The sequence below is a fragment of the Neocloeon triangulifer genome, unplaced genomic scaffold, assembly GCF_031216515.1.
Source record: "Neocloeon triangulifer isolate White Clay Creek 2 clone unplaced genomic scaffold, ASM3121651v1 ptg000012l, whole genome shotgun sequence".
Lineage (NCBI taxonomy): Eukaryota > Metazoa > Arthropoda > Insecta > Ephemeroptera > Baetidae > Neocloeon > Neocloeon triangulifer.
In genome coordinates this window covers 4,497,327-4,519,921 of record NW_026775554.1, presented here as the reverse complement: position 1 = coordinate 4,519,921, position 22,595 = coordinate 4,497,327, and the positions used below count along the sequence as shown (strand labels likewise).

The 22,595-nt window shown below is 39.8% G+C and overlaps 6 protein-coding genes and 1 non-coding gene across 10 annotated transcripts; 2 read left to right on the top strand and 5 right to left on the bottom strand.

Annotated features, from left to right (window-relative positions):
* Nucleotides 1-2: 2 nt before the first annotated feature.
* On the top strand, nucleotides 3-3,215 carry LOC132198060 (uncharacterized oxidoreductase YjmC). Of its 2 annotated transcripts, none has more exons than XM_059621803.1 (10): nucleotides 3-155; nucleotides 490-735; nucleotides 815-1,003; nucleotides 1,060-1,121; nucleotides 1,182-1,235; nucleotides 1,289-1,387; nucleotides 1,443-1,638; nucleotides 1,690-1,844; nucleotides 2,513-2,623; nucleotides 2,689-3,215. In XM_059621803.1, the coding sequence occupies exons 2-10, from the start codon at nucleotides 510-512 to the stop codon at nucleotides 2,734-2,736; spliced, it is 1,140 nt and encodes a 379-aa protein (XP_059477786.1). In that variant the 5' UTR covers nucleotides 3-155; nucleotides 490-509; the 3' UTR covers nucleotides 2,737-3,215. The 2 variants fall into 2 exon arrangements, with proteins under 2 accessions (XP_059477786.1, XP_059477787.1); XM_059621804.1 differs by having other exon boundaries at nucleotides 23-178.
* On the bottom strand, nucleotides 2,932-10,262 carry LOC132198055 (uncharacterized). Its single transcript, XM_059621796.1, has 2 exons — nucleotides 10,121-10,262; nucleotides 2,932-5,369 (listed from the first exon to the last, which is right to left on the bottom strand). The coding sequence occupies exons 1-2, from the start codon at nucleotides 10,131-10,133 to the stop codon at nucleotides 3,241-3,243; spliced, it is 2,142 nt and encodes a 713-aa protein (XP_059477779.1). The 5' UTR covers nucleotides 10,134-10,262; the 3' UTR covers nucleotides 2,932-3,240.
* A 19-nt stretch (nucleotides 10,263-10,281) lies between these two features.
* LOC132198058 (microspherule protein 1) lies at nucleotides 10,282-13,192 on the bottom strand. 2 transcript variants are annotated; one of them, XM_059621800.1, is made up of 12 exons: nucleotides 13,034-13,192; nucleotides 12,625-12,973; nucleotides 12,476-12,573; nucleotides 12,245-12,417; nucleotides 11,948-12,189; nucleotides 11,676-11,894; nucleotides 11,484-11,622; nucleotides 11,305-11,428; nucleotides 11,088-11,244; nucleotides 10,815-11,030; nucleotides 10,494-10,747; nucleotides 10,282-10,422 (listed from the first exon to the last, which is right to left on the bottom strand). In XM_059621800.1, exons 2-11 carry the CDS (start codon nucleotides 12,955-12,957, stop codon nucleotides 10,634-10,636), a joined length of 1,815 nt encoding a protein of 604 aa, XP_059477783.1. In that variant the 5' UTR covers nucleotides 12,958-12,973; nucleotides 13,034-13,192; the 3' UTR covers nucleotides 10,282-10,422; nucleotides 10,494-10,633. The 2 variants fall into 2 exon arrangements, with proteins under 2 accessions (XP_059477783.1, XP_059477784.1); XM_059621801.1 differs by having other exon boundaries at nucleotides 12,625-12,976; nucleotides 13,034-13,116.
* Nucleotides 13,193-13,229: 37 nt separating this feature from the next.
* On the top strand, nucleotides 13,230-13,302 carry Trnav-aac (transfer RNA valine (anticodon AAC)). The gene has a single exon. It is a non-coding gene; the product is annotated as a tRNA-Val (tRNA).
* Nucleotides 13,303-13,407: 105 nt separating this feature from the next.
* Nucleotides 13,408-16,323, bottom strand: LOC132198057 (leukotriene A-4 hydrolase-like). Its single transcript, XM_059621799.1, has 11 exons — nucleotides 16,132-16,323; nucleotides 15,950-16,065; nucleotides 15,473-15,603; nucleotides 15,302-15,416; nucleotides 15,100-15,249; nucleotides 14,891-15,040; nucleotides 14,493-14,840; nucleotides 14,295-14,439; nucleotides 14,065-14,239; nucleotides 13,666-14,010; nucleotides 13,408-13,607 (listed from the first exon to the last, which is right to left on the bottom strand). Exons 1-11 carry the CDS (start codon nucleotides 16,181-16,183, stop codon nucleotides 13,487-13,489), a joined length of 1,848 nt encoding a protein of 615 aa, XP_059477782.1. The 5' UTR covers nucleotides 16,184-16,323; the 3' UTR covers nucleotides 13,408-13,486.
* On the bottom strand, nucleotides 16,294-19,126 carry LOC132198056 (leukotriene A-4 hydrolase-like). Of its 2 annotated transcripts, XR_009441955.1 has the most exons (12): nucleotides 18,991-19,126; nucleotides 18,818-18,933; nucleotides 18,625-18,755; nucleotides 18,451-18,565; nucleotides 18,245-18,397; nucleotides 18,037-18,186; nucleotides 17,626-17,976; nucleotides 17,419-17,563; nucleotides 17,185-17,359; nucleotides 16,788-17,132; nucleotides 16,512-16,731; nucleotides 16,294-16,403 (listed from the first exon to the last, which is right to left on the bottom strand). XR_009441955.1 is itself a non-coding variant. In XM_059621797.1 (11 exons), exons 1-11 carry the CDS (start codon nucleotides 19,040-19,042, stop codon nucleotides 16,611-16,613), a joined length of 1,854 nt encoding a protein of 617 aa, XP_059477780.1. In that variant the 5' UTR covers nucleotides 19,043-19,126; the 3' UTR covers nucleotides 16,451-16,610. The 2 variants fall into 2 exon arrangements, 1 of the variants encoding a protein (XP_059477780.1); XM_059621797.1 differs by lacking the exon at nucleotides 16,294-16,403 and having other exon boundaries at nucleotides 16,451-16,731.
* Nucleotides 19,127-19,291: 165 nt separating this feature from the next.
* Nucleotides 19,292-22,029, bottom strand: LOC132198059 (adipocyte plasma membrane-associated protein Hemomucin-like). The gene is made up of 7 exons (XM_059621802.1): nucleotides 21,801-22,029; nucleotides 21,520-21,725; nucleotides 21,341-21,457; nucleotides 21,093-21,264; nucleotides 20,903-21,037; nucleotides 20,569-20,842; nucleotides 19,292-20,515 (listed from the first exon to the last, which is right to left on the bottom strand). The coding sequence occupies exons 1-7, from the start codon at nucleotides 21,908-21,910 to the stop codon at nucleotides 19,913-19,915; spliced, it is 1,617 nt and encodes a 538-aa protein (XP_059477785.1). The 5' UTR covers nucleotides 21,911-22,029; the 3' UTR covers nucleotides 19,292-19,912.
* Nucleotides 22,030-22,595: the final 566 nt, after the last annotated feature.

The window sequence follows — 22,595 nt, the reverse complement described above, 5'->3', positions numbered from 1 at the left end:
GTGGGCGTAACTCTTTTTGATCATCTTTTGCTGTCGAGAGATGCTCGCAACGAAACAAAATTTTAATCGCCTGTTTTTGTCTTCTGTCATTCTGACGTTTAGATTTTAGGAACAAATTTACGGCAACAAGAAGTTTTCAACTCCGGAAAACTTTTGTAAGAAATTAAAATAATGTCAAGTGCGTTAACATTTATTTTTTATGCACTTAAAAAATTATGCGCTTGAGAATAATTTGTGCCAAAAGTTCACAGTAAAATTTCATAAATGCCACGAGCCATGAATAGATTTTTTTTTGCTATATATTTGCAATGAATTTAGTTTGACTTCATCATTAATTTCAAACAATCTTAATTAATTTCAGTTAATATTTTCATTAATTTTGTTTTATAATATGTACACATTGCATAATTATTACCTTAAAATATATTATCCTCACTGATTCATGATGTGAATACTTGGCTTTTATTTAATATAAATTAAAAATTTCAGGAATAATCCCTTTGTAAACCATGAACACATTGAAGCTGATAAGATGCATTCCGAAAAGATCTCTGCAAGGGCTAAGATTGATGTCTTCCTCTTCCAGTAATATTATTCCTGTGTCGGAAGTCAAGAGATTTACCGTAGACTGTCTGGAGGCTGCTGCAGTGCCCCAAGATCACGCAGTTATGCTGGCCGATGTCCTCGTCGCTGCAGACTATCGAGGCCATTTCAGTCATGGAATGAATAGACTTGGTAAAAATATTTGTTTTAAAAAATTTAATCTTAAAGATTTAAATTTTTTAATAATTTATTTATAATTACTTCTCAACAGAAATGTATGTGAAAGACGTGCAGTCTGGAATTTGTGATGGAGGCGCTGAGCCTGCAATTATAAAACAAACTGCAGCCACGGCACTTGTCGATGGAAAAAATGGTCTTGGACCAGTTGTCGGAAATTTTTGTATGCAGCTTGCAATAAACAAAGCTTTGGAAACTGGAGTTGGCTGGATTGCTGCAAAAGGCAAATTAAATAATTTTTTAATAATTATTAATATTTATAATCGATGATATTTATAGGCTCTAATCATTACGGAATTGCATCTTGGTACAGTCTGCAGGCAGTTGAGAAAGGAATGATAGTAATGCAATTGTCTCGACCCAAATTTTTATTTTAATAATTTGCATTTAATTATTTTTAGGGTTTGTCGTTCACAAATACATCTCCACTTATGAGTCCCACAAGGGCCAAAACAGTATGTATTTTTATATTTATTTCCTAATGAAATTTTAATTAAACGAAAATCAGCCGGCACTCGGAACAAATCCTTTAACTTTGGCAGCACCTGGCAAAAATGGAGACTCTTTTGTCCTGGACATGGCAACCACAGCAGTTGCTTTGGGAAAGGTAAAAAGGAAAAAAAATATTTCACTGAAAATCTTCGATGAAATTATTCTATTAGCTTGAGGTCCAGCGGCGCAAAAATGAGCCATTGCCGCACGGCTGGGCCCAAGATGAAACGGGCACTGAAACGACAAACGCTGCAAGGGCCGTCACCAAAGGCACTTTGCTGCCTCTCGGAGGGACTGAACTCACCTCTGGGTATAAAGGTTACGGCCTATCTTTTCTTGTGGAGCTCCTTTGTGGAGTTTTGGCTGGTATTTGTGCAAAACAATGCTTACTAGAAAAAAATTAAGTGTCGAAATTAGGTGCAACTTATGGTCCACACATAAGGCGTTGGATGACAACGGACAGGTCTGCGGATTTGGGACAGTGCTTCATAGCTGTCAACCCAGACGCTTTTGCACCGGGTTTTACTGAAAGACTGCAAGATTTGATGGACTACATGAGAAACTTGGAGCCGGTGAGTTTAACTCAAATTTCTTTATGGCATAGAAGTGAATATGAAAATCAGTCCAGATGATGGTAGGTTCTTAAAAAGATACATTATCAGAATTTATTTGGGTAAAAAATTTGCAAGAAGTGTTGACGAGGCATATCAGTGGGGGAATGAAATTTACCTCGTCTGCAATGTTTTGAAACCCATCTATATTATTCTAGTTTTCCCTCTTTTTGTGTGCAAGTTGCGCGCTTACCAATTTTCCCATAGACAACAGTAGCCGCCTCTCTTACTACATAATAAAATTTTCCCACAGCTGCGGGCCGAGTTGGTTTCATAACTGCTCTTTGTGGTGCGCAGCAATAACTTCAATTCATTCTTGTACTTCTTCGCTCATTCTTGCCCGCCAGAATAGAAACAAATGAAGCTGATAGTGAAATTAAGTAATTTCGTTGAAAGCAAACGGCACTTCTTTTTACACGCTTCACGCATTTTAATAATCTCACCTTTCCTCTCGTTGGATCAAATGTGGTCTAGTTTCTGATAAATTATTATTTTGAGGCTGCGTTAGACCGTGAAAACCGCAGCTTAGTAATTGAATGTCCGGACGACCACATGTCATCCTTGATTTAACATTTTTCGACAACTCTATTAATTTGATCATCTCGACACACGCGCTTGCTTGTTTGCAGAGTGACCCGTCGCTGCCCGTTCTTGTGGCCGGAGATCCCGAAAGGAAGTGCATGGCAATGAATGACAAGCAGGGCGGCATCAAGTATCACGAGAGCCAACTCATCGCCTGTGTACGCCAAATTTGATTTCTCTGTTTATCGATTATTAAGACTCATAACTGCTTTTCCTTTTATAGAAAGCGTTGGCAAACACGCTGAGTGTCATTCCACTTCGACCTCTGTAAGAAGGCCAAGGATGTGATTGTTTTCATCAAAACCATTTGGCAACTATAAGTAATAATTAATTGTAAGAGACTTGGAAACCAGATAGAAGTCAATTTCTCTAATATTAGTTAAATGTGAAAAAGTGGGCTCCCTTTTTCCCTTTAAAAGCAATCAACAACTCCAAGGCACATTGAGTGAGTGAAGTACAAAGGTGCTCAATTTTTAGATTTACCTTTATTACAAACTTTATCAATATTTTGACACTTTTACTGTGTTAATGGATATCACAATTATTATCATAATTTTCTAGGCATGTTTATTGTTAAAACTTTTTTCCGGTCGGTTATGGCAATATTTTTCCAACATATTATATAAATAATTTTCTTAAAAATGTACATTTCCGAATTTTGTTATATCATTTTTTTGTTGACAAATTTCTCAGTTATATTATATTCAAATCGCGATTAAATTACACTTTGACTACCTCAAAAAAAAAGAATCAATCTCTGTTTTCATAGAAATATTTACAAGTACATGATGCCCAGCTTTGAGGCTTTGCTCTTGGTGTGGTGTTTTTGGTTGCCGTTGCGGCTGAGATGCAAATGGAGCTCGACAGGCTTGTGCTCTATCACCGGGGTGTTGGGACTGGCCTCGGCCAGCAGGCTGGACAGCGAGCGCTGCTTGCTGAGGTGGCGTCGCCGGTCATTGTCGGTCGACGGCGGCGTCAGCCGCAGATTGGACAGCGAGTTGTAGAGCGGGTGCTGCTCGGGATTCGAGGACGGACTATTGGGTTGACTTTGGCATTTTGTGGCCAGGTCCTCATGCGACTTGGAAGACGACTTTGTGCCGTCGCCCGCCGAAGACCTCTTGTGTTTGTTCCTAATAATTAAATTTCTTGAGCTTTCGTTATGGCTGCTGCTGTTCTTTTTGTATGGCGACGTCTCGCGCAGAGTCGGCCCGATCTCGCTGGTCGCCTTTTGTCTCGCGTACATGCGCTGCTTCGTATTCTCGCTGCTCTCCAGATACACCTGCGTCGTGTTTTCGTAAGTCGGGTCGTCGTCGTCGCTGTCACTCTTGGCCGGGGAGGGCGACACCAGGTCTGCCTGCGTCAGCAGGTGGGTTGAGCTCAGGTCGATGACTGGTTTCTCACTGCTCTTCTCCGGCTCGGCAGTGTAAAGGTGGTCGGCTATGGAGGACGTGGTTTTCGACTTGAACAGCCTCTTGGACTTCAACGACTCCTGCGCCAAGTTTTGCGCGTGTCGCTCCATCTTGAGTGCGGTTTTGGATGACGGCTTTTTATTCTCTGCTTTGGCCGGCTGCTTGGCTTTGGCCGCCGCGTTCAGTTTGTTAGTCGGAATGGTCTCAATGGGCGGCGGTTTTGGTTTCTGCTGCTCCGGCTGCTTCTCAAAATTACTGCCTCGTAAGTTTTTCGGAAGTGGTGCGAATCCACGGACGTAGTCGTAGATCTGATCGATCTCCAAAAAGTCCTGCGTGGGGGCGACGCTCTCGGTCGGCACCTGGTCGTTGATTACGGGCGACATGACGATTTGACTCTCGTGCGAAATGCTGCGGCGGAGAAAATAATTCTTGGGTGAAACTTTTCCGGCGAACTTGCTGTGCCCCGGCGAAATGTTCCAGAAGGAGATGCTGTCCTTGAAGGTTTCAAGCACCGTCATCCGACTGTGGATCTCCTTGGCCATCCGGGCGGCGACTCCAGCTAGTCGCTGGAAATTATCCTTGTGGCGAATTTCGGCGTGATTCCTTGCCCGGACCAACTTCAGATTGCACCCCAAAGGCAGGGGTACGACTGTGGTTGAATCTTTGGAGCTGTGGCCCAATGGTAAAGCAAAGACCGAGTCCTCCTCGAAGGTAGAGAAGAGTCGCAGTTCAGACGGCTGGGCCACTCCGGAGGTCCCCTTGAAGGGCGGAGGACCCCAGACGAGACGGACCATCAGCGGCAAACGCTTGTTGGTGATCAGTTGGCGCAGCGAGTGGACCCCACTGATGTTGTCGTTCCGGGCGATGGGGCTAAATTTGCCCCGCTGCTCCAGATTTAAATACACAATGTCCCCTTTCGAGTCCAGACACTGCAGAAAACGGTTGCACCGCGAACGGGCGGCCAGGGAAACCTCTTTTTTCAGGGTCAGGATTTCGCCGGCGCTGACGGTGCGCGACTTGTCGGCGCTCAATTCCAACAGAGGCACCGCCGTCACAAAGGCGCGGATGTTCTCTCGGACGAGCACGCAGTCCGGGAACTTCTTGGCCAACTCAAGCACGCTTTCGATGCAGCGGACGGCCTTGCCCTCCTCGCTGAGGATCTCAAAGTAGCCAGGGTAGGACTCGGGGATGGAGAAGCGCAGCCCCGAGGCCACGGCGCAGTGCCGCTTGCCGTCCTTGAACTTGACGTTCTGCGCCGCCACCTTGAGCGTCTTGCCGAAGCTGGTGAGGATGGCGTTCGGGTGCAGACTCGGGTTGGGCAGATTCGGCACGCCCAGACTTGCGTACTGGCCGCGCACAAACTTGACCACCTCGGTGCGCGGCTGCTGGTTGTTGGTGTCGGCGTGCGCCACGTAGTCCCGCAGGCTGAGCACCTCTTCGGTACTCCATCGCGCCGCCGCTATGACAATTTGTCCGTCTGTAGCTGCCATTGCATCTGGAAAAAAGATTCATTAATTAATTTCTAGTCATTACTCAATGTTGAATAATTTTGTACAAATAAATTCACCGATAAATACTAGAACAAAATATACAGACTAAATTGGTGACTAATTTTTGAATATATTTTCATTAATTGAAAATTGCTTATTATTCTTGAATTCGTCTTTCCGTCTTGTTTTCTCAAGTTTGAATATCATTTTTTGCATTTTTTAAATAGTTCATTTTCACGTGAGTCGTTCTCAGAGAGCGTGTTATTCTTCACTTAATTTTATGGTTCAGTTTTACTTTCTGTTGGTCTGGTGATCAAACGGATGAAAGGAAGAGGAAGCCGATAAAATTAAGTCCATCTCCTCTTTCACCAAAGGAAGTGCAATAACACATAATGGTTTCGCCAGTCTTACGCGAGAGACGTGTTAAATAATTGCCGACTCCGGCGAGGAGCGTTTTTTTCTTCATAATTTGATGCAATTATAAATGGTGTCGCGTGGGAAATTTTCGTAAATAAAACATTCGTTTCGTTTCATTTCACAGCGTTGCCTTTTACGCACTCTTAATCATCTAAAAGTTTAATTAGCAAATGGACTAAAAAGACACACAATGCGAAATAGAGAAACTCCGGCGAAAGAGCAGCGAGCCAATTCAATTCAATATTGCTGCCTGCTTTCTGGCTGCATTCATTATTAAAAGAAGTGCTTTGTCAGCCGCGTTCGTTGTTTGCCTGCAACCCAAAACTTTTCAATACTCTGCGCTGCCATCGGATGAAATGAAACGAGTTCACTAAACCACAGCCCACGCATTGATTAGAATATACGACTTCGTCTCTCTTTCCGTCTTAGCACGTACATAAGTAAGAGGATTCATTCGTATAAGCGCGACGCCTTTAAACCTACCTAACAGCTTTTTATATAATGCATACGCGATACACTTTTCTTTCCTCTTGTGTTCCTACGAGGACGCTAACAGCTAAAGCACTTTTCTCTTGGCCGAGCAACTGCCTGGCCGCGAGAGACACTTCTACTCTCTGTGTCACTTATTTGAGAAACTCGAATTCTTTCTTGGCAAGAAGATATTAATATGCTTTCCTCTGCCGTACATGAACAAGCTTATATGCGGAGGGTCGGCGCAAATAAATTTGCTATAAATGTCATAAGGGAGTTCCGCTTGAATCACCTCTGAAATGTGCGGCATGACTGTGTACACGCGGAGGAAAATTCTTTGATACTGCCTAAGCACTTCAAATTTAGAATTTCAATTTCAAGATTTTCTTATTTTTCTCATGAGTTCATTAAAAACTATGATTTGTTTTAGCCGCTTTTTTAGTATTTACCTCAAAATTTCTGGAATTCTTATTATTCCTCATCGCAATGCACGTGATTATTTTTTAATTATTAAAAAAATCATAATGTGCTACTTGCAAGATGTTTTACAAGCAGTTTTTAATTGAAAATAAAGTTTTTTTAACCATTGTACCATAATGATTGAATGCTGTGCTGAATTCCTTCTGGGAAAATATAACAAAATTGATGAAAATAATAAAATTTTAATCTAAAAATTTTAAGTTTATTGAAAGAAAAAACAAATACACAACATCAGCAGAGCAAAATTAAAAAAAAAATGCATAGAGAATGATCGATCTGTAAATTATACATTTATTCCGTTGTTTCGCGGGTTGCAGTATGATGTAAAAAATATCATCTAGAAAATTCTATCAACCCACTGCCTGAGTCATAAAAAAATTAAAATAAATATATACACGAGTATTTCGTTTAAAAATCTTTAAATTTCCTCAACGTCAAAGTGAGCCCGGGAATTTTTTTCACGTCACAAAACGTTTCAGGAAAGCTTTTAAAAAACCCTGAACTTGTGGTCCCCAAGGCCAAGCGGACCAAAATCTTTCAAACGCCTAAACAGTTTGAAGAAAACAAAGTATAATAAAACACATCCTCTATAAAATCTCCCTCTTGTAGAAGAAAAAGCACAGCAATTCCTTTGTCTCTGAACAGTAAAAATGTCCATATTTTCCTCTCAATCGATTTGTCCTTTCGTGGTAATGGCGCCTTAATTGTATATATGCTCATGTGCGCATTATATTTTGTCATCCGCTCATATATTCTTTGTTTCTTTTTTTATTATTTTTTCTAGCTTGTTATTCTGGTGGAAATTATCGTAATTCACGCGGGCACTATCATCGCGCCGGCATCTCCATCTGTAAACCGACAATGGTCGCCTCTCCTGCTTTACATAAACACAATGGCAGCTAGTCAAAATTCAATTTTCGACGTGCATGTGGCGTATGCATATAATTTTATCTGAAAGGAAAAACGCCATAATTTATTGTTACCGAGAAGAAGAAGAGGCAGGCGGCGAGGGTTTGGTGAAATAAAAAAGCTGGCTGGCTGGCGAAGAAGAATAGGGAAACCGCCATAATCAGTGACAATTTCCTGGAACCTGCCATAAATAAAACAGCACCGCCAACAAAAGGGTCTACTCCGCGTTTATTGCTCCTCGCCTATATTCAAAAGCAGCTAAGCTTCCAATCTCTTTTTAAAAAGTGCCATAAAATGCCTTATGTTCTCTGTCAGATTGTAATTTAATACAATTTTATAATTAAAAGGAAACATTTTTATTTTGGAAAACGTTTCAAACAAGAATTTATTACATATTTATATTGAAAGTATTAAAATCAAATAAAATATATTAAAATTAATGAAATATGTGAATTTTTAAAATAAAGACCTACATTTTTTTCTAGAAACAAATGAAAATAAATAATTACGACTAAATAACAGATAAAATAAATGGCTACAGTAACCAAAAATATTTTTAGGATTTTTCTTCTTAACTAACTCTATTTGAAATATAATTCTGAATCAAAAATAATTTCACTTTTACGTGAGTCAAAGGAAAAGACGAATCAATTTGAAAATAGCGTGATTATTTATAGTTTACATATCTGATGAGGTCATTCCGAGTTTGACTCACTCGCGTGTAACGATTACATTTAATTGACTTGCTTGCTTGGCCACATTAACAGAGAGGGATCTGCTTATATATTTTTTATACACAGCAGATCTGTTCGTTTGATCGCGGAGAAGTTGCATTTCCAGTTTTTTTTGGCACTCTTTGGCTCATCCTTCTTCATTCTGTGTTTAAGTACACCGCGTGTATAGCAGAATAGCAAAATAAATTAGTTTAAACTGACTGACTAACTTTCGAACTCGTTTCTCGTCGGTCAAGATTCGTCGAGAAGAGACGTGTCTCTATAATTGGCAGAAACGGTTTCTTCTTCAAGTATAGCTTGGGGCGTCTATTCGTTCTCACGATAAGAAAAATACGGCGGAAACAGAAAAAAAACAAGCAAGGATAATTTGCAATTCGCTCCTGCACCTTTTCGTGTTTGCATTAATTAGTTTTGTTGCCACTGACGAGTGTAACAAATTTAAACACACGATGATTTTTAAACGAATTTGAAACTTAGGATTCTTGATTTAGTTTGATTTCAAATGATTAAAAATTCTTTAAAAGTAAAATTATATTTAAATAGTTAGCTTTTTTTTTTTTTTAGAATGAAGGTAACAATAGGATTTATTATTTAAGTCTTTATCGTTTTTCACCAGGTTATGCTAAATGACATTTTGTTGAAAAGTAATCTTTCTTTCTTAAAATATTGACAATGAGAGACAAAAAAGTAGCTGAATTGCTATACATAAAGTAGGTTGAGTAGATAAAATTTTGAAACGTTGTGTGAAGTAAATGGATATATATGCAATTCAAATTCATTGTACTTTTTCTCAGCGTTCGCATGCGAATTTGCAATGCAGTATTCGAATTAGCAATCCAGCGTCACGACGAGCGTAAAGAACGTGGTTCGGACGGATAAAAAATTCTCTCGTTGCGCTAGCTGGGATCTTGCTACCACTTTTATTGCCAATTCGCAATCCAGAAGAAATAAGTAAATTTTATAGAAGAATCAGGGACGAGCGATGCACGTGCACTGCGCAATATAAAAAGCGGCGAGTGCATAAATAAAATATAAAAAAAGGTAAGCTCGGGTATAAAATTGCTTTTCGAGCGATTCGTCATCCCCGGGACGGCTTTTTTTGCCTGACCAAAAGTGGTTTTTCGAAGCGCGCAAGAGAGATAATAACAGAGTGATTATTAACACCGGGCACAATAGAGGAAAACACGTCCGCAGAAGACTTATTTGGCACTCCGTCATTATTATTTGCATCAAAATTTGACACATCAGGGAAGTGATCAGGCGAAACCTTGGCGGAATAAATAAAATGACGTAAGGTTGGAGATACACAGCCGACGCCGCCACTACGCTGCTTCGTCTGGAATAACGTGTCATGCTACACATTATATGGACGACACACACACACTCGGCTTGTACCGTTATTAGAATTCTCAGCCGCCTAAAGCCAACTGCGGATATTGAAGACTTTGAATTTTAACTCGGCAGCGGATGCGACTCGAATCTCATTTTAATTCACTTGCACTGCCGGGGGATCAAATTTTACGACGGCCATCGCCCCTGCTTGATGCAAATTTTCACCATCACGCGAAAAAAGCGCCCCGAATAAAAAATTCAGCCTGCAAAATTCACATTTTTGATAAAATATAAAAAGTCCTGACTGGGAAATTTAGTTTCACGGTGTTTTTAGTGTTGAATTAAAGATTCGTCACCAATTTTCTGAAAGAGACATTGAACTTTTCTTACTCCCCTTGGTTGGATTTACTTACGTTTCTTTTCCATGCACCGCACAGATTATTTCAAGGAAAACAGGTTTCAGATGCAGTTTTCTGCACTCGGGTGTAGTCTTGGCTCCGAATTTCAGCTACATGGGACGCCTGTGTCACATATTTGGTGCTCCTTGTCAGCACTCGTCGCGACTTATCACCAGCAGCCTTCTTGCTCGCAGTCGCAGGATCGCGCAAGACAGCCAGCCGACTAAAAAAGGGTGAAAAAATTGTTTTGGAGTTCTTGACCTCTCATTGGAAGGTAGCGGCTGGCGGTGCGCGCCATCTGGCTGAAGGCAAACCACCTAACATTCAGGTTCAGGTTGTGAAACTCAGGGTATCTGAAGGTGACTTTGGGAACTAATGGATGACTAACCTTAATCTACTAGATGGTAATGTTGCAATGCATTGGGAAATTGGACAACTTTTTGTGTGTGATATTAGAAATCCTCCAACCTGCTTTTTACACAACCTTTCAAATGCTGTTATTTATTGAACTAATTTGTTTTTAACACGTCAGGCTCTCTGTGGAGTGCTGGCCAACGGTTGCAAATTCATTTTGGCTGCCTCTTGCCTGATGACGGCGATTAATTCTTGGTTTACAAGGAATGTGAATCGTAACGTTCCAATCTAAAATAAAATTAATTAACATGATTTTTTCCTTATTTTTTGTTTTAAATTATTTAAATTTTCATACCTCCATGACTGAATTGTTGTTGAGCCTCGTTTTCTTTCCAGTGAGCAATGGTTTTCCGTCAACCATTATGGAACGTTTGCCTTCGCAGACTAAGAAAAAGTCACCATTGTTCCGCAGTCTGATTGTGCCTTGGCGCCTTGACACCTTGTAAGCAGGTCCTTCCAAAGAAAGGTCGACATCAACACTGAGGTCTTTCGTCATTCGGCCCAGAGTTATCTATTAATAAGGTAAATGAAAATAAGCTTGTCAAATTTTCAATTTCTTGCAACAAACCTCTCGACTTCTCATGAGGTAGCGAACAAATCGGCCACGTAGAACAGCCAATGTTTGGTTGTCAAAGTCCACTGGACCTATTCCAGTGACATGCTCGACCGCAACTGACCACTGCTTTGTTTCTGCTTCCAAGCGGTTCACTTGTCTTTGCAAGGCTCTAAAATTAAAAGCAATCGATTTGGATTCCTGATTTCCAATTTCATAAAAATCTACAAACCTGTCAGCTAAGCTCATTTCATGGCACAAAGCATCATCTCTGGGCTCAGTAAGGTCACCATCCCTCATCAAGTCTTCGGTGTCCGACAAACTGTAGGTTTGGTCTGGCCGTTGAGAGCCTTGGTCTAATTTGTAAAATATTAATATCTAGTACAAAATTTAAGTTTTAAATTATATTACTTGTCTGATCAGGTAGAAGATGGTATTGCCGCATCAATAGCCAATGGTTGTTAAGCATTTTTGCAGTTCTGCTTTCGTAAAATGAACTAGCATTTTCGTCTAGGAGCTTTTGGAAGACCTCGAGATCTGGTTGAGAGTTCTGAGAAAAATATCAAGAATAGATTTTGTAAGCCCGTCGAATGAAAAACTCACCGCTGGGATTCTGGACAGGAGAATTTCCTCGGCCGAACTGAACAGAGCTTTGTTCTTGACGGCTGCGATCATTTCAGGATGCAAATTTCTCATGGCAGCCATGGCCACTCTGTTTACAGCTGGATCGTACATCAAAGCCCAGAATCGTCCTTGCACCTCGGCAAATGTGAATCGACAGGAAAACTTGACACCAGTATGAACCACTTTTAAATCGCTTGTCTGAAAAATGCAATGTTTCAGTAAATTAAATTAAAATTTTAAAATTACAATACCTGCATGACTCCAATAACAAGCGCAAGGTCGTCGGAAGGCTTCCACCTTCCCAGATCTTTGGCCGCCGACTGCTTCAGCTTTGTTCGCTTTTTGTGACTGCCACCTTTGGAGGGTCTCTTTCTTTCCGACGAAGCAACTGCTGCTGGTGTGTGAGTGGAGGTCGAGACTGGCGTAGCTGGAGTAGCAGGAGAAGGAACAAGGTCTGTTGATACTTGAGCAACTATGGGAGACACAGATGCGCCTGGAAAGTCTGATTAATTAAATATGTCCATATAAATCAGGATTGGCACAATTACTCGGGGGTGCTGCACTATTTGCAGCCGGGGTTTGCGGACTTGAGGTAGCTGGTAGATGAGCTAGATGAGCCTTGACGCTACTTTTAGGAGTTGATGGTGTTAGAGAAAAACTTCTGCCCAAACTTGACTCGACAATTTCATCATCGAAACGCCTCCTTCGAATGGACCGAGAACTGGAAGGCAAATTTTAATTGAGGAAATATTTAATTATAGCACTTGTGAAAATCAAACCTTCGCCGTTGGTTAGAGTCTGTCTTAATGACTGGTTGTGGCTGAACTGCGACAGGGGTTGAGACAATAGCAGGCAGAACTGGCACCACTGGCTTTAGCTGAAAAATATTTTCAGTCTAAATTTAACACATTTTGAAATTTATACACACCCCAATTAATTTATCAGGAGAGGGCTCAATTACAGGCTGAAATTCTTTCTTCAAAGGTGGTTTCATTTCCAATTCCACAGCATCTGGTTTCGGAGCAAATTCTTCGTTTGCTGGCGCAGGTTGTGGTTCTTGTTCTTCTGGAGGAGGCTGAACTTCTGCCTCAAAACTCTGACTTGGTTCTGAATCCACTGGTGCTGAATCAGGTTCTACACTCCTCGCGTTGCAGGGTTCTTCAAAAAGTGTCTGCAACGCTTCGGCGGCCTCGGCCTGCTCAGCCAGAGCAAAAAGTGCCGTCGCCTCGCTGTTTTCAATCGTCTTTCCAACCGCGTCCATGATTATATCCGACGTTCTGCTCAAATTCCAAAACTTACTATTAGCTATGAAGCATAAATTTAACATGAATACTTACATGTGATAATGTTCTTCAACATTAAAACGAGATAGATGCCGCAAAGACGATTTTTCGTGCTCAAATACACTTCACTTCGACTCGTTCCACAACAAAAACAACCAACGCAAACTTGTCGACAGTGCTGCCGTGCTGCCAAGCGTGCAGCAAACATGAAACCTATTAATACTACAGTACACTCCTTACAACATCAAGCGTTTCCGTGGTGTAGTGGTTATCACATCCGCCTAACACGCGGAAGGTCCCCGGTTCGATCCCGGGCGGAAACATTTTTGCATGCCTCTATAACTTTTTGAACTCGCAGAAAACGTATTTAACAACTCAACAGAGCACAACAGAGTTGGTACAATTCATCAGAGTTATAAATCTTGCTATTCCTTTAAAAACCATATATTGTAAGTATTTTAATTTGATTGAGTTACAAAAAAATAGATTGAAAGTTAAAGCCATTTTTTAAGTTTCCAAATGCAGATCAAGAGCGACAAGGCGGGCGGTGATATACATGTACTCATCCCGGTGCGCCTTGAAAGCTTCCACAGCTCTGTCTCTTGCAGCAGGCCAAGCGTACATTGACCTAAATGGTACAAAATATTTTTCGATTAGTTCACTTTAATTTAATTTGTATTACAAACCTGAAAAGCGGTCTGACGAATTTCATTCGACCTTGGATGGTGGCAAACTCGATGGCATCTCCAATTTTTGCCTCCCACTGCGCCTTGATGCAGAGACGGAGCCAACGAAACTTGACCTCAGTGTTCCGAACCGTCTTCAAATTGTACCACTCGTCGAGTTTTTCCAGTTTCTTGATGGAAATGATCTCATCACTCAAACCAAGCTGGTCAAAGAACTCCCTTTGCTGGAGAGGAGAGAGGTCCTTGTAGCCAGGGCTGGAGTTAAGGGTGTCGATTTCAGCTTCAGGGCACTTCAGCCACTTCTGCACAAGTATAGTGCATTGTTCCGACAAGGTTTTGTCATAGCTAAAGCAAAAAGGGTTAATTTAAGCAAATTAAAAATTTTTGAATTCATTTTACTCTGGAATAACTGGAGGCATGCCCAGTCCAAAGAACCAAGTTTGCCAGTCGACCGAGTCAAGCACGTCCTTTTTGCTGGCAAAGAATTCATACAGGTAAGCCTTAAAATCGTCAGTCGTAATTGCTCTGCCCTTGAAGTGCTGACAGTAGCTCTTCACAAAAGGATCAAACGCCTCTGATATTTTATATATTATAAATTATTTCAACACAATAAAATATTAATTAATTACCAGGACCACCAAGAAGGGTCTCCAAGTAAAAAAGGAGAGTGTGACCTTTTTCATAAGGGACGGTGTTAAAAACATCCTCAGGGTCGATACCAACTAAGTTCTTGACAAGGTTGGTTTCAATTTCTGGATGCTTGCTGTCATTGACCTGAATTAAAATATTTTTAGACAATCAAACCCATAGAATTATAATATTTTTACGGTATTTCTAAGTTCATTGAGACCGAGAATGGCAGAGAAGTGTCTGTGCTTCTCTCCAAACAGCTTCGACTCGATCTTCCTCTGCACAAACATGGTCCAACCCTCATTTAGCCAAAAGTGCTCAAAATTCTTGATTCCGACTGAGTTGCCGGTCCACGAGTGAGAAATTTCATGGGCAATGACGTCCGCTTGAGTGCGGTCACCGACCACACAAGTTGGGGTCACAAAAGTGATGCAAGGGTTCTCCATTCCTCCATAACCAAAGCTCGGAGGCAGAATCAGCAAGTCGTAACGACCCCACTCGTATGGGCCACAAATCTCCTCTGCGAACTTCAGTTGTTCCTCAGCCTATGCACATATAAGATTAATAATCATTTTTATATTAAAATCTGTTTTACTTGTCCAAATTCCCAAGCAGCAGCTTCGACGTTCTGCTCCTCAGCCCAAACGTTGACCCGCGGACTGATGGTGCGGAAGGAAATTTTGGCAACTACGATGGCCAACAAGTAGGATGGAATCGTTACTCTTTGTTCAAACTTGTGTCTTCTCTACATAAAAGTAAGAACGAATTCTTTTGTTTTTTCAAATTTTAGAAAATTTAAATTACTAGGGTCGTTCCAGGAAGAGCTTCAGGTGTGCCAGTGCTCACCCCGCTGAGCAAAACAGTCAGTTTGGCGTCAGCGTCCACTTCTGCAGAATAGGTAAACTTGACGTCCGGTGTGTCTTGGCAAGGCATAATTGTTCTGCAGTGGATGGACTGAAATAATAACTAAAAATTTTGTGGCAAATAAATTTGGATCAATTTAAACCTGGCACTGACTGAACATGTAAGGGTGAGTCTTTCCTGCCGTCTGCTCCGGAGAAAGCCATTGCAGGGCGTAAGCCTTTGAAGAGGATTCATACTGGATGATCACATTAAAAGTCCTATAATATTATGATTACTTTATTTCCAAATCATAATTTAAAAAAAAATAACTTACTTAGGGACATTTACAGGCAGAGTGATGGTCAGACTTTCGCCAAAGGTTCCCACAGTTGGTCCTTTAACAAACTCAAGTATCTCTCCATCAAAAGTAACCTTGGTTACATCAATATCTTTTATATCCAGCACCTGAAAAAATTATAAAAAAAATTTATATTTATATAAATTGATAATAAATTTCAAGCCTACTCGCAAGTCAAGAGAATACAAAAGTTAAAAATTGCAGTGTATTGATAATATTTACGATTTTCACTAGGAGAGTAGTGTGCCATTTACGAAAGCGATTTTATCTAGATGTTTGATTAATGATAAAATGCGATGATAATAGTTTTATTAAGTGGCTGATCATTAACATATTTATTGTTAAAAATGGAAGATATGCGGGTGATATAATTTGAATTGTTATACCAATTAAAACATAAATTGTATAATAAAAATTAAAAAAATATATATATCATTCAAATATAAATCTTACCACTTTGTTCACAGTGTCAATGACCTTTTCCAAGGTTAGTCTGACCGAACCTGCCAATGTTTGCTTCTTGAAATCTACCAGCCAAGAAATGTGGGCATGACGAACGACCACATCCTCTGAAATTCGCGTATTTATTTTGAATAATGTAAATTCATGCAAGTTGATTCTTCAAAAAAATATACCTGTATTGGAAAATGAGGACGGGTCATTTTTGCTGAGAGCGTCGATTCCCATCGTAGATACAGGTGTGTTGCGAAATTATCAGTCAGTCTGATTCTGCCGGCTGGTAGGTGAGTTGTGACTTTTTTGTTTATATAAGGTGGGTTGACAACTGATTTAGTAGCAGGCCAATTACAACCAGACCAAGCACTAGATGGTGCTTGCGTCGTCGAACGTCTATGGCGCGTAAATAACAATAATGACTATATTCATTGGCATTAATGTTGTAAGAAACCTGTTTAATAAAAGAATTTTATTATTTATAATTTACAAAATTATATATATGTGTATATAATATTTTAATTTTGTTAAATGTTTTTTTTTTTACAATTTTCTTTCTTACCCTTATACCAAATAATTATTTTTTACAAAAATGACCTGAAATTCTATATTTTAGTTTTCTTTAATGCAAATTGACTAAAAAATCTTTTAAATAGTTTTCTTAAGAATCCAACTGTAGGTCGAGAGCAACTTGATGTGCGGTGATATACATATATTCACCACGGTGCGCCTTGAAAGCTTCCACGGCCCTGTCCCTAGCAGCGGGCCAATCATACATTGACCTTAAGGGCAAAACATTAATTTTTTCAGTCCTTTCAAATGGATTTTAATATAATACCTAAAAAGTGGTCTGACAAACTTCATCCTGCCTTGAATGGTGGCAAACTCAATAGCCTCTCCAATTTTTGCCTCCCACTGCGCCCTGATGCAGAGACGGAGCCAGCGGAATTTTACCTCTGTGTCCCGAAGCGTTTTCATATTGTACCACTCGTCAAGCTCTTCCAGTTTCTTGATGGAAATGATCTCATCGCTCAAACCAAGCTGGTCAAAGTATTCCCTTTGCTGGAGGGGAGAGAGGTCTTTAAAACCAGGGCTAGATTTAAGGGTGTCGATTTCAGCTTCAGGGCACTTCAGCCACTTCTGCACAAGTATAGTGCATTGTTCCGACAAGGTTTTGTCGTAACTAAAGTAAGATAGGTTATTTTAAAAAAGTGAAATTATTTTGAATTTATTACTCTGGAATTACTGGAGGCATGCCGAGTCCAAAGAACCAGGTTTGCCAGTCGACGGAGTCCAGCACATCCTTTTTGCTGGCAAAGGATTTATACAGGTATGCCTTAAAATCGTCAGTCGTAATTGCTTTACCCTTGAAGTGCTGACAGTAGCTCTTCACAAAAGGATCAAACATTTCTGACGTTATCAATATCAAAACTTTATTTTATTTTAACTTAAAATAATGGTCTAATTACCAGGACCGCCAAGTAAGGTCTCCAAGTAGAAAAGGAGAGTGTGACCTTTTTCGTAGGGGACATTATTGTAAACATCCTCAGGGTCAATACCAGCTAAGTTCTTGACAAGGTTGGTTTCAATTTCTGGATGCTTACTGTCATTTACCTAATGTTAATTAATTTTTTTTAAACTATAATAGCTCTCAATATAAATTAAAATTTTCTTACAACATTTCTCATTTCATGTAGACCGAGGATGGCAGAGAAGTGTCTGTACTTCTCACCAAACAATTTTGACTCAATCTTCCTTTGCACAAACATGGTCCAACCTTCGTTTAGCCAGAAGTGTTCGTAGTTTTTTATTCCAACCGAGTTGCCAGTCCACGAGTGAGAAGCCTCATGGGCAATTGCAGCGACTGCATGGGTGCGGTCACCAACAACACAAGTAGGGGTTATAAAGTTGATGCAAGGGTTCTCCATTCCTCCATAACCAAAGCTCGGAGGCAGAATCAGCAAGTCGTACCGACCCCACTCATAAGGACCACAAATCTCCTCTGCAATTTTCAATTGTTCCTCAGCCTATTAAAAAGAGTTTGAATTAATAAAAAGATTGCTTGAAAAAATCAACGTCAATTTTACTTGTCCAAATTCCCAAGCTGCAGCTTCGACAATCTGCTCCTCGGCCCAGACGTTGACCCGCGGACTGATGGTGCGGAAGGAAATTTTTGCGACTACAATGGCCAACAAATAAGACGGAATCGTGACTTTTTGTTCAAACTTGTGTCTCCTCTATATTTAGGTAAGAAAAACCTGGTTATTAAAATAATTTTATGGAACTTTGAAATACCAGGGTTGTTCGTCCAGGGATATCTTCAGGTGTGCCGGTGCTCACCCCGCTGAGCAAAACAGTCAGTTCGGCGTCGGCGTCCACTTCTGCAGAATAGGTAAACTTGACGTACGGTGTGTCTTGGCAAGGCATGATGGTTCTGCAGTGGATGGACTGAAATGATAATTAAAAAATTTTGTGACCGATATAATTGAATTGATTTAAACCTGGCACTGACTGAACATGTAAGGGTGAGTCTTTCCAGCCGTCTGCTCCGGGGAAAGCCACTGCAAGGCCTGAGCTTTTGGTGATGATTCATACTGGATAATCACATTAAAAGTCCTAAAAATTTAAAGCTTTGTGTTTAGCATAAATAAAATTATCAATCAGAGAAACAATACTTCGGGACATTTTTAGGCAGGCTGATGGTCAAACTTTCCCCAAATGTTCGTACAGTTGGACTCTTTTGAAATTCTAGAGTCTGTTCATCAAAAGTAACCTTTTTTACATCAATATCTTTTATATCCAGCACCTGGAATAAATTGATTTTGATATTTTGTTGAAATATAATTATATTTTTAAATAAAAACTCACCACTTTGCTCACAGAATCAATGACCTTTTCAAAGGTTAGTCTGACTGAACCTGCCAATGTTTGCTTCTTGAAATCTACCAGCCAAGAAATATGGGCATGACGTATTACCACTTCCTCTAAAAATTTGCAAATTTAATTTTTTATTAAAATATTGTTCATCCTTTTATTTTTACCCGTGTTGGAAAATGATGATGGGTCATTTTTGCTAAGAGCGTTGATTCCCATTGTAGAATGAGATGTGTTGCAAAATTATCTTGCGTAGAGTACAAGAGTATTCAATTTAATGCTTATCTCTCCACCCAGCTGATGTGATCGAGTTTTGGCTTTTTTGGCTAGGTGGGTGTGCATTTTGAAGTTGCTGACAAACAGCCTCCAAAACTGGCACTAGAGATGGTGTTCATGTTTTTTTTAAGGGCAGTGCGTTAATTATTATTATTTGGTGTCTTGAGCCAGTGTGGCAATTCAACAAAGTTATTTATTTTACAATAATTTTTTTATTAAACCAACAAATTTTTTTAACAAACACCCTAGCATTTGATTAAATTTTTTTAACTGTATTGACCTGAATTTTCATATAATTTAATCAACAATGTGCTGCTTGTATAACAAATAAATATATAAAATGCAAAGATTAACCCATATATTTTTTCTGTCAGGTCAGGTCAGTTCTGATGTTGGTGACGAGGGCGCAATTCTGGTTGATCAATAGCCCATATTATTCAGTTTAATGAAAATTTTTTTCAAATATTATTTCAAGAACAATGATCCTAAAATGGTCCCAGAATAGTTATATATTTTTTCACCAAATCAGTCCTGCCCAATTTATTCAAAGAATTTGAACAAAAACAAATACTTTTCTCCAATAGAAATGAAATTTTGGCAAATTTGCATTATCAGATCTAATTTATTAAATTTAATTTATTTAATTTGGCGCCAAATTTTAATTATTGTTCCTAACAAATGCTGCTAGACCGTATCTACCAGCTTGAATTGAACTTAAAACACAGTCGGCAAGGTTATACAAAAACTATCACTTGCCCATAGATGCATTACCTTTCCCCACAGTTGAAAATAGAAGGCAAATTAAAAATACTCTCACAACTCCTTGTGCTGATTAACTGGCTTCTTTGTAGTTGGTGCTTCCGTTGTTGTTGGTTTCTGGGTGGTCGTTACTTTTTGGGTTGTAGTAGCTTTTTGGGTAGTCGTCGTTGCTTTTTGGGTAGTGGTTGTGACTTTTTGGGTGGTCGTCGTTGCCTTTTGCGTCGTTGGTGGAGCTCTCGTTGTAGGTGGCTGGGTGGTCGGAGGTTTCGTTGTGGGTGGTTTAGTGGTGGGTGCTTGCGTTGTCGGTGGTTGGGTTGTTGGTGCCCTGGTGGTTGTGGGGGCTCTGGTTGTGGTGGGCGCCTGCGTTGTAGGAGCTTGTGTGGTGGGTGGTTTTGTGCTTGGTGGTTTTTTGGTGGTGCTCTCGGCTTCGATGTCAGACATTTTTATTCGGATGGGAACACGAGTCTTCAAACGACCAAGGAAATTGTTAAACGGAGATCCAAAGTAGTAGGTCTGGTCGACGAGGATGATGTCACTGATGCCAGTAACTCGATTGTCAGTGCTATGCAGAGTGGAAAGAACGTCACCCGACTCTCCGACTTCCACAACAATCAGTGCTTTGGTGGCAAAAGGAGTAAGGAGCTCAAAGCTACCTCCCTGAAAAAAACCAGATATATAAAAATCTCATTATCAAAAATATTATATTTTACCAAATGGGCGATTGTTCCAGTGTAGACATTTGGGAAGTACTTGTTGACCAAGTTGAGAGGCGCCTTAAGAATGCAAATGAGCCGAGCCAAGAATTTTCTTATAAGGGGGTAGGGGGCGATCACATCAGACAGAACTGGCATGCTCTTGAATCTTGCAGCAACCAGAGGAACAAAGAAGCTTCCATGTCCAGTCTGCCTCAAATTGTCCGGCATTCCCGGAAGTCCATCAATGAACACTTCACTCTGTCCGGCCTTTGGGCCCTTCAGCCAGTACCTTTACGGTTGAAAAGTAAAAATTAATCCTAGCTCATCTTGTTTGTCTAGTCATTATTACCGGTGCAGTCTTCCTCGAACAGTCTCAGAAATCACTATAAAGTCCTCCTTGAGCGAAAGGGCCACTCCGTTGGCGAAATGCAATTTATCCATGAGCAGGGTGTGTGTTTTGGTCTCCATGTCAAACTTGAACAGTCTGAAATTTAAAATTAATTAATTTTGAAGATTTATTACTTGCATTTTCTTCATACCTGCCTGAAGGGTCTCCGAGGAGACTCAAGAGGCCATCCTCAAGATTAGCCTCTGTACTAGAGGTGGTCCAATACATGGTTTTGCCATCGGCAGTCAAGACAAGAGAGTTCACAAGTGTGGCCCTCTTGCCTTCAATTGGTTCGGCAGATGAAAAAAGGAGAGATGTTTTGCCTAAAAAAAAAAAAAAAATTAAAAAAAAATGCATAATTACATAAGAGCAAATTTCAATTGTTTTTATTTCTCTTACCACTTTTCACGTCGACTTTGTACACTCCGTACTGAGCGTCAGCAACATAGAGTACTCCTTTCTTATCAAAGTTCATGCCCAAAATTCGACCGCAGTGAACTTCGTCCCACATGCCGGCTGGAATAATATTTAGTTGATAAAATTTGAAGCATAATTTTTTTTAATTTAAAAATACATACCACAGGGATGGGAGAGGTCAGCTACGGGCACAAGTTTTTCTCCGACCACTCTGACGACGGCTCCACCTTTGAGCGCGGTGTAGACGACGTTGTCGTAAACTGCGAATCCTTCGGGGCCTTTGATTTCACCCTCGAAGAGTTTTTCGACGCCGTTAAGTTTGTCGTTGACTTTGAAAACACCAACTAAGTCCACCGGCTCGGTTTGACTAAAATTAAAAGAACAAGTCACGTTAGAATTTTTGCGGTGTGCATGAGGTGCTCATTTTTTTTAGCACACATACCTGAAAGCGGTGAAGCTCATCTGCGGTGGGAGACCAGGAGCAAAGGTGAGGACCAGAAAGACCACGGTGGCCTCAAACAATCGACGGCATAACCACGAACACGGCGACATATTCAAGCCTTACGTATTACAACATGAAAAAGTAGAAAAACAGAGGAAAAAATTGTCAGTTCATTCAGCACGATCCATCATCCTTCGTCGAGATCCGAAAAGACAAAGTAAAAAGGACACGCAGCTGGAGGGAGGGTAAACAAGCGCTGCCATTGGTCAGTTTGCAATCTTCTCTTTTAATTGGTTGAAATTCTCGATCGAACGCGCGAATAATTAAAATATTGCTAGATTAAGAAATAATGTGAGAACCAAGGAGGTGAGAACGGTGTGAATGAATTAAGAAAAAATACTTCTAGTTTAAATAAATTTATCTTTTATTATCAAATGACCTGCATATATTTCAAAAGCACAAGATTTTAAATACGAAGTATTTGAAAATAATTTTTAAAAATAAATTTTTTTGTTAAAAATTTTAATAATTTTTTATAATAAAATAGGTTATCATGATTATTATTAATTTTTAAAAAAAAGATGAATTTTTTCAAAAAAAATTTCGATAAATTTTATAAATTTGGTTTAGTTAGATTTTTGCGGATTTGTGTTCATAATTTAATTTGAATTTAGTTTTATATTGAAAATTGGATCGTTATAATGATAATTAGGATAATTATATTATTACGTTATATTATTATTATTAATGTTCAAAATTCTCTCTGGGTTATTTTATTCACATTAATATAATTAC

What these genes read in the sequence shown, in the direction of transcription:
- LOC132198058 (XM_059621800.1), bottom strand. Translation starts at nt 12,957, where the DNA reads ATGGACGCGGTTGGAAAGACGATTGAAAACAGCGAGGCGACGGCACTT. An exon ending in TTGTTATTGGAGTCATGCAG is followed by an intron (nt 11,895 to 11,947) that starts GTATTGTAATTT and finishes TGCATTTTTCAG; the next exon opens with ACAAGCGATTTAAAAGTGGT. An exon ending in ACCTCATGAGAAGTCGAGAG is followed by an intron (nt 11,031 to 11,087) that starts GTTTGTTGCAAG and finishes CCTTATTAATAG; the next exon opens with ATAACTCTGGGCCGAATGAC.
- LOC132198056 (XM_059621797.1), bottom strand. Translation starts at nt 19,042, where the DNA reads ATGGGAATCAACGCTCTTAGCAAAAATGACCCATCATCATTTTCCAAC. An exon ending in TTGATTCTGTGAGCAAAGTG is followed by an intron (nt 18,756 to 18,817) that starts GTGAGTTTTTAT and finishes AATTTATTCCAG; the next exon opens with GTGCTGGATATAAAAGATAT. An exon ending in TTTGTCAGACCACTTTTTAG is followed by an intron (nt 16,732 to 16,787) that starts GTATTATATTAA and finishes TTTGCCCTTAAG; the next exon opens with GTCAATGTATGATTGGCCCG.
- LOC132198057 (XM_059621799.1), bottom strand. Translation starts at nt 16,183, where the DNA reads ATGGGAATCGACGCTCTCAGCAAAAATGACCCGTCCTCATTTTCCAAT. An exon ending in GTCCTCATTTTCCAATACAG is followed by an intron (nt 16,066 to 16,131) that starts GTATATTTTTTT and finishes CGCGAATTTCAG; the next exon opens with AGGATGTGGTCGTTCGTCAT. An exon ending in CTCTTCCTGGAACGACCCTA is followed by an intron (nt 15,041 to 15,099) that starts GTAATTTAAATT and finishes ACTTTTATGTAG; the next exon opens with AGAAGACACAAGTTTGAACA.
- LOC132198059 (XM_059621802.1), bottom strand. Translation starts at nt 21,910, where the DNA reads ATGTCGCCGTGTTCGTGGTTATGCCGTCGATTGTTTGAGGCCACCGTG. An exon ending in CAAAGTCGACGTGAAAAGTG is followed by an intron (nt 21,265 to 21,340) that starts GTAAGAGAAATA and finishes TTTTTTTTTTAG; the next exon opens with GCAAAACATCTCTCCTTTTT. An exon ending in CTCGGAGACCCTTCAGGCAG is followed by an intron (nt 21,038 to 21,092) that starts GTATGAAGAAAA and finishes TTTAAATTTCAG; the next exon opens with ACTGTTCAAGTTTGACATGG.
- LOC132198060 (XM_059621803.1), top strand. Translation starts at nt 510, where the DNA reads ATGAACACATTGAAGCTGATAAGATGCATTCCGAAAAGATCTCTGCAA. An exon ending in TGGCTGGATTGCTGCAAAAG is followed by an intron (nt 1,004 to 1,059) that starts GCAAATTAAATA and finishes TGATATTTATAG; the next exon opens with GCTCTAATCATTACGGAATT. An exon ending in CAGTTGAGAAAGGAATGATA is followed by an intron (nt 1,122 to 1,181) that starts GTAATGCAATTG and finishes AATTATTTTTAG; the next exon opens with GGTTTGTCGTTCACAAATAC.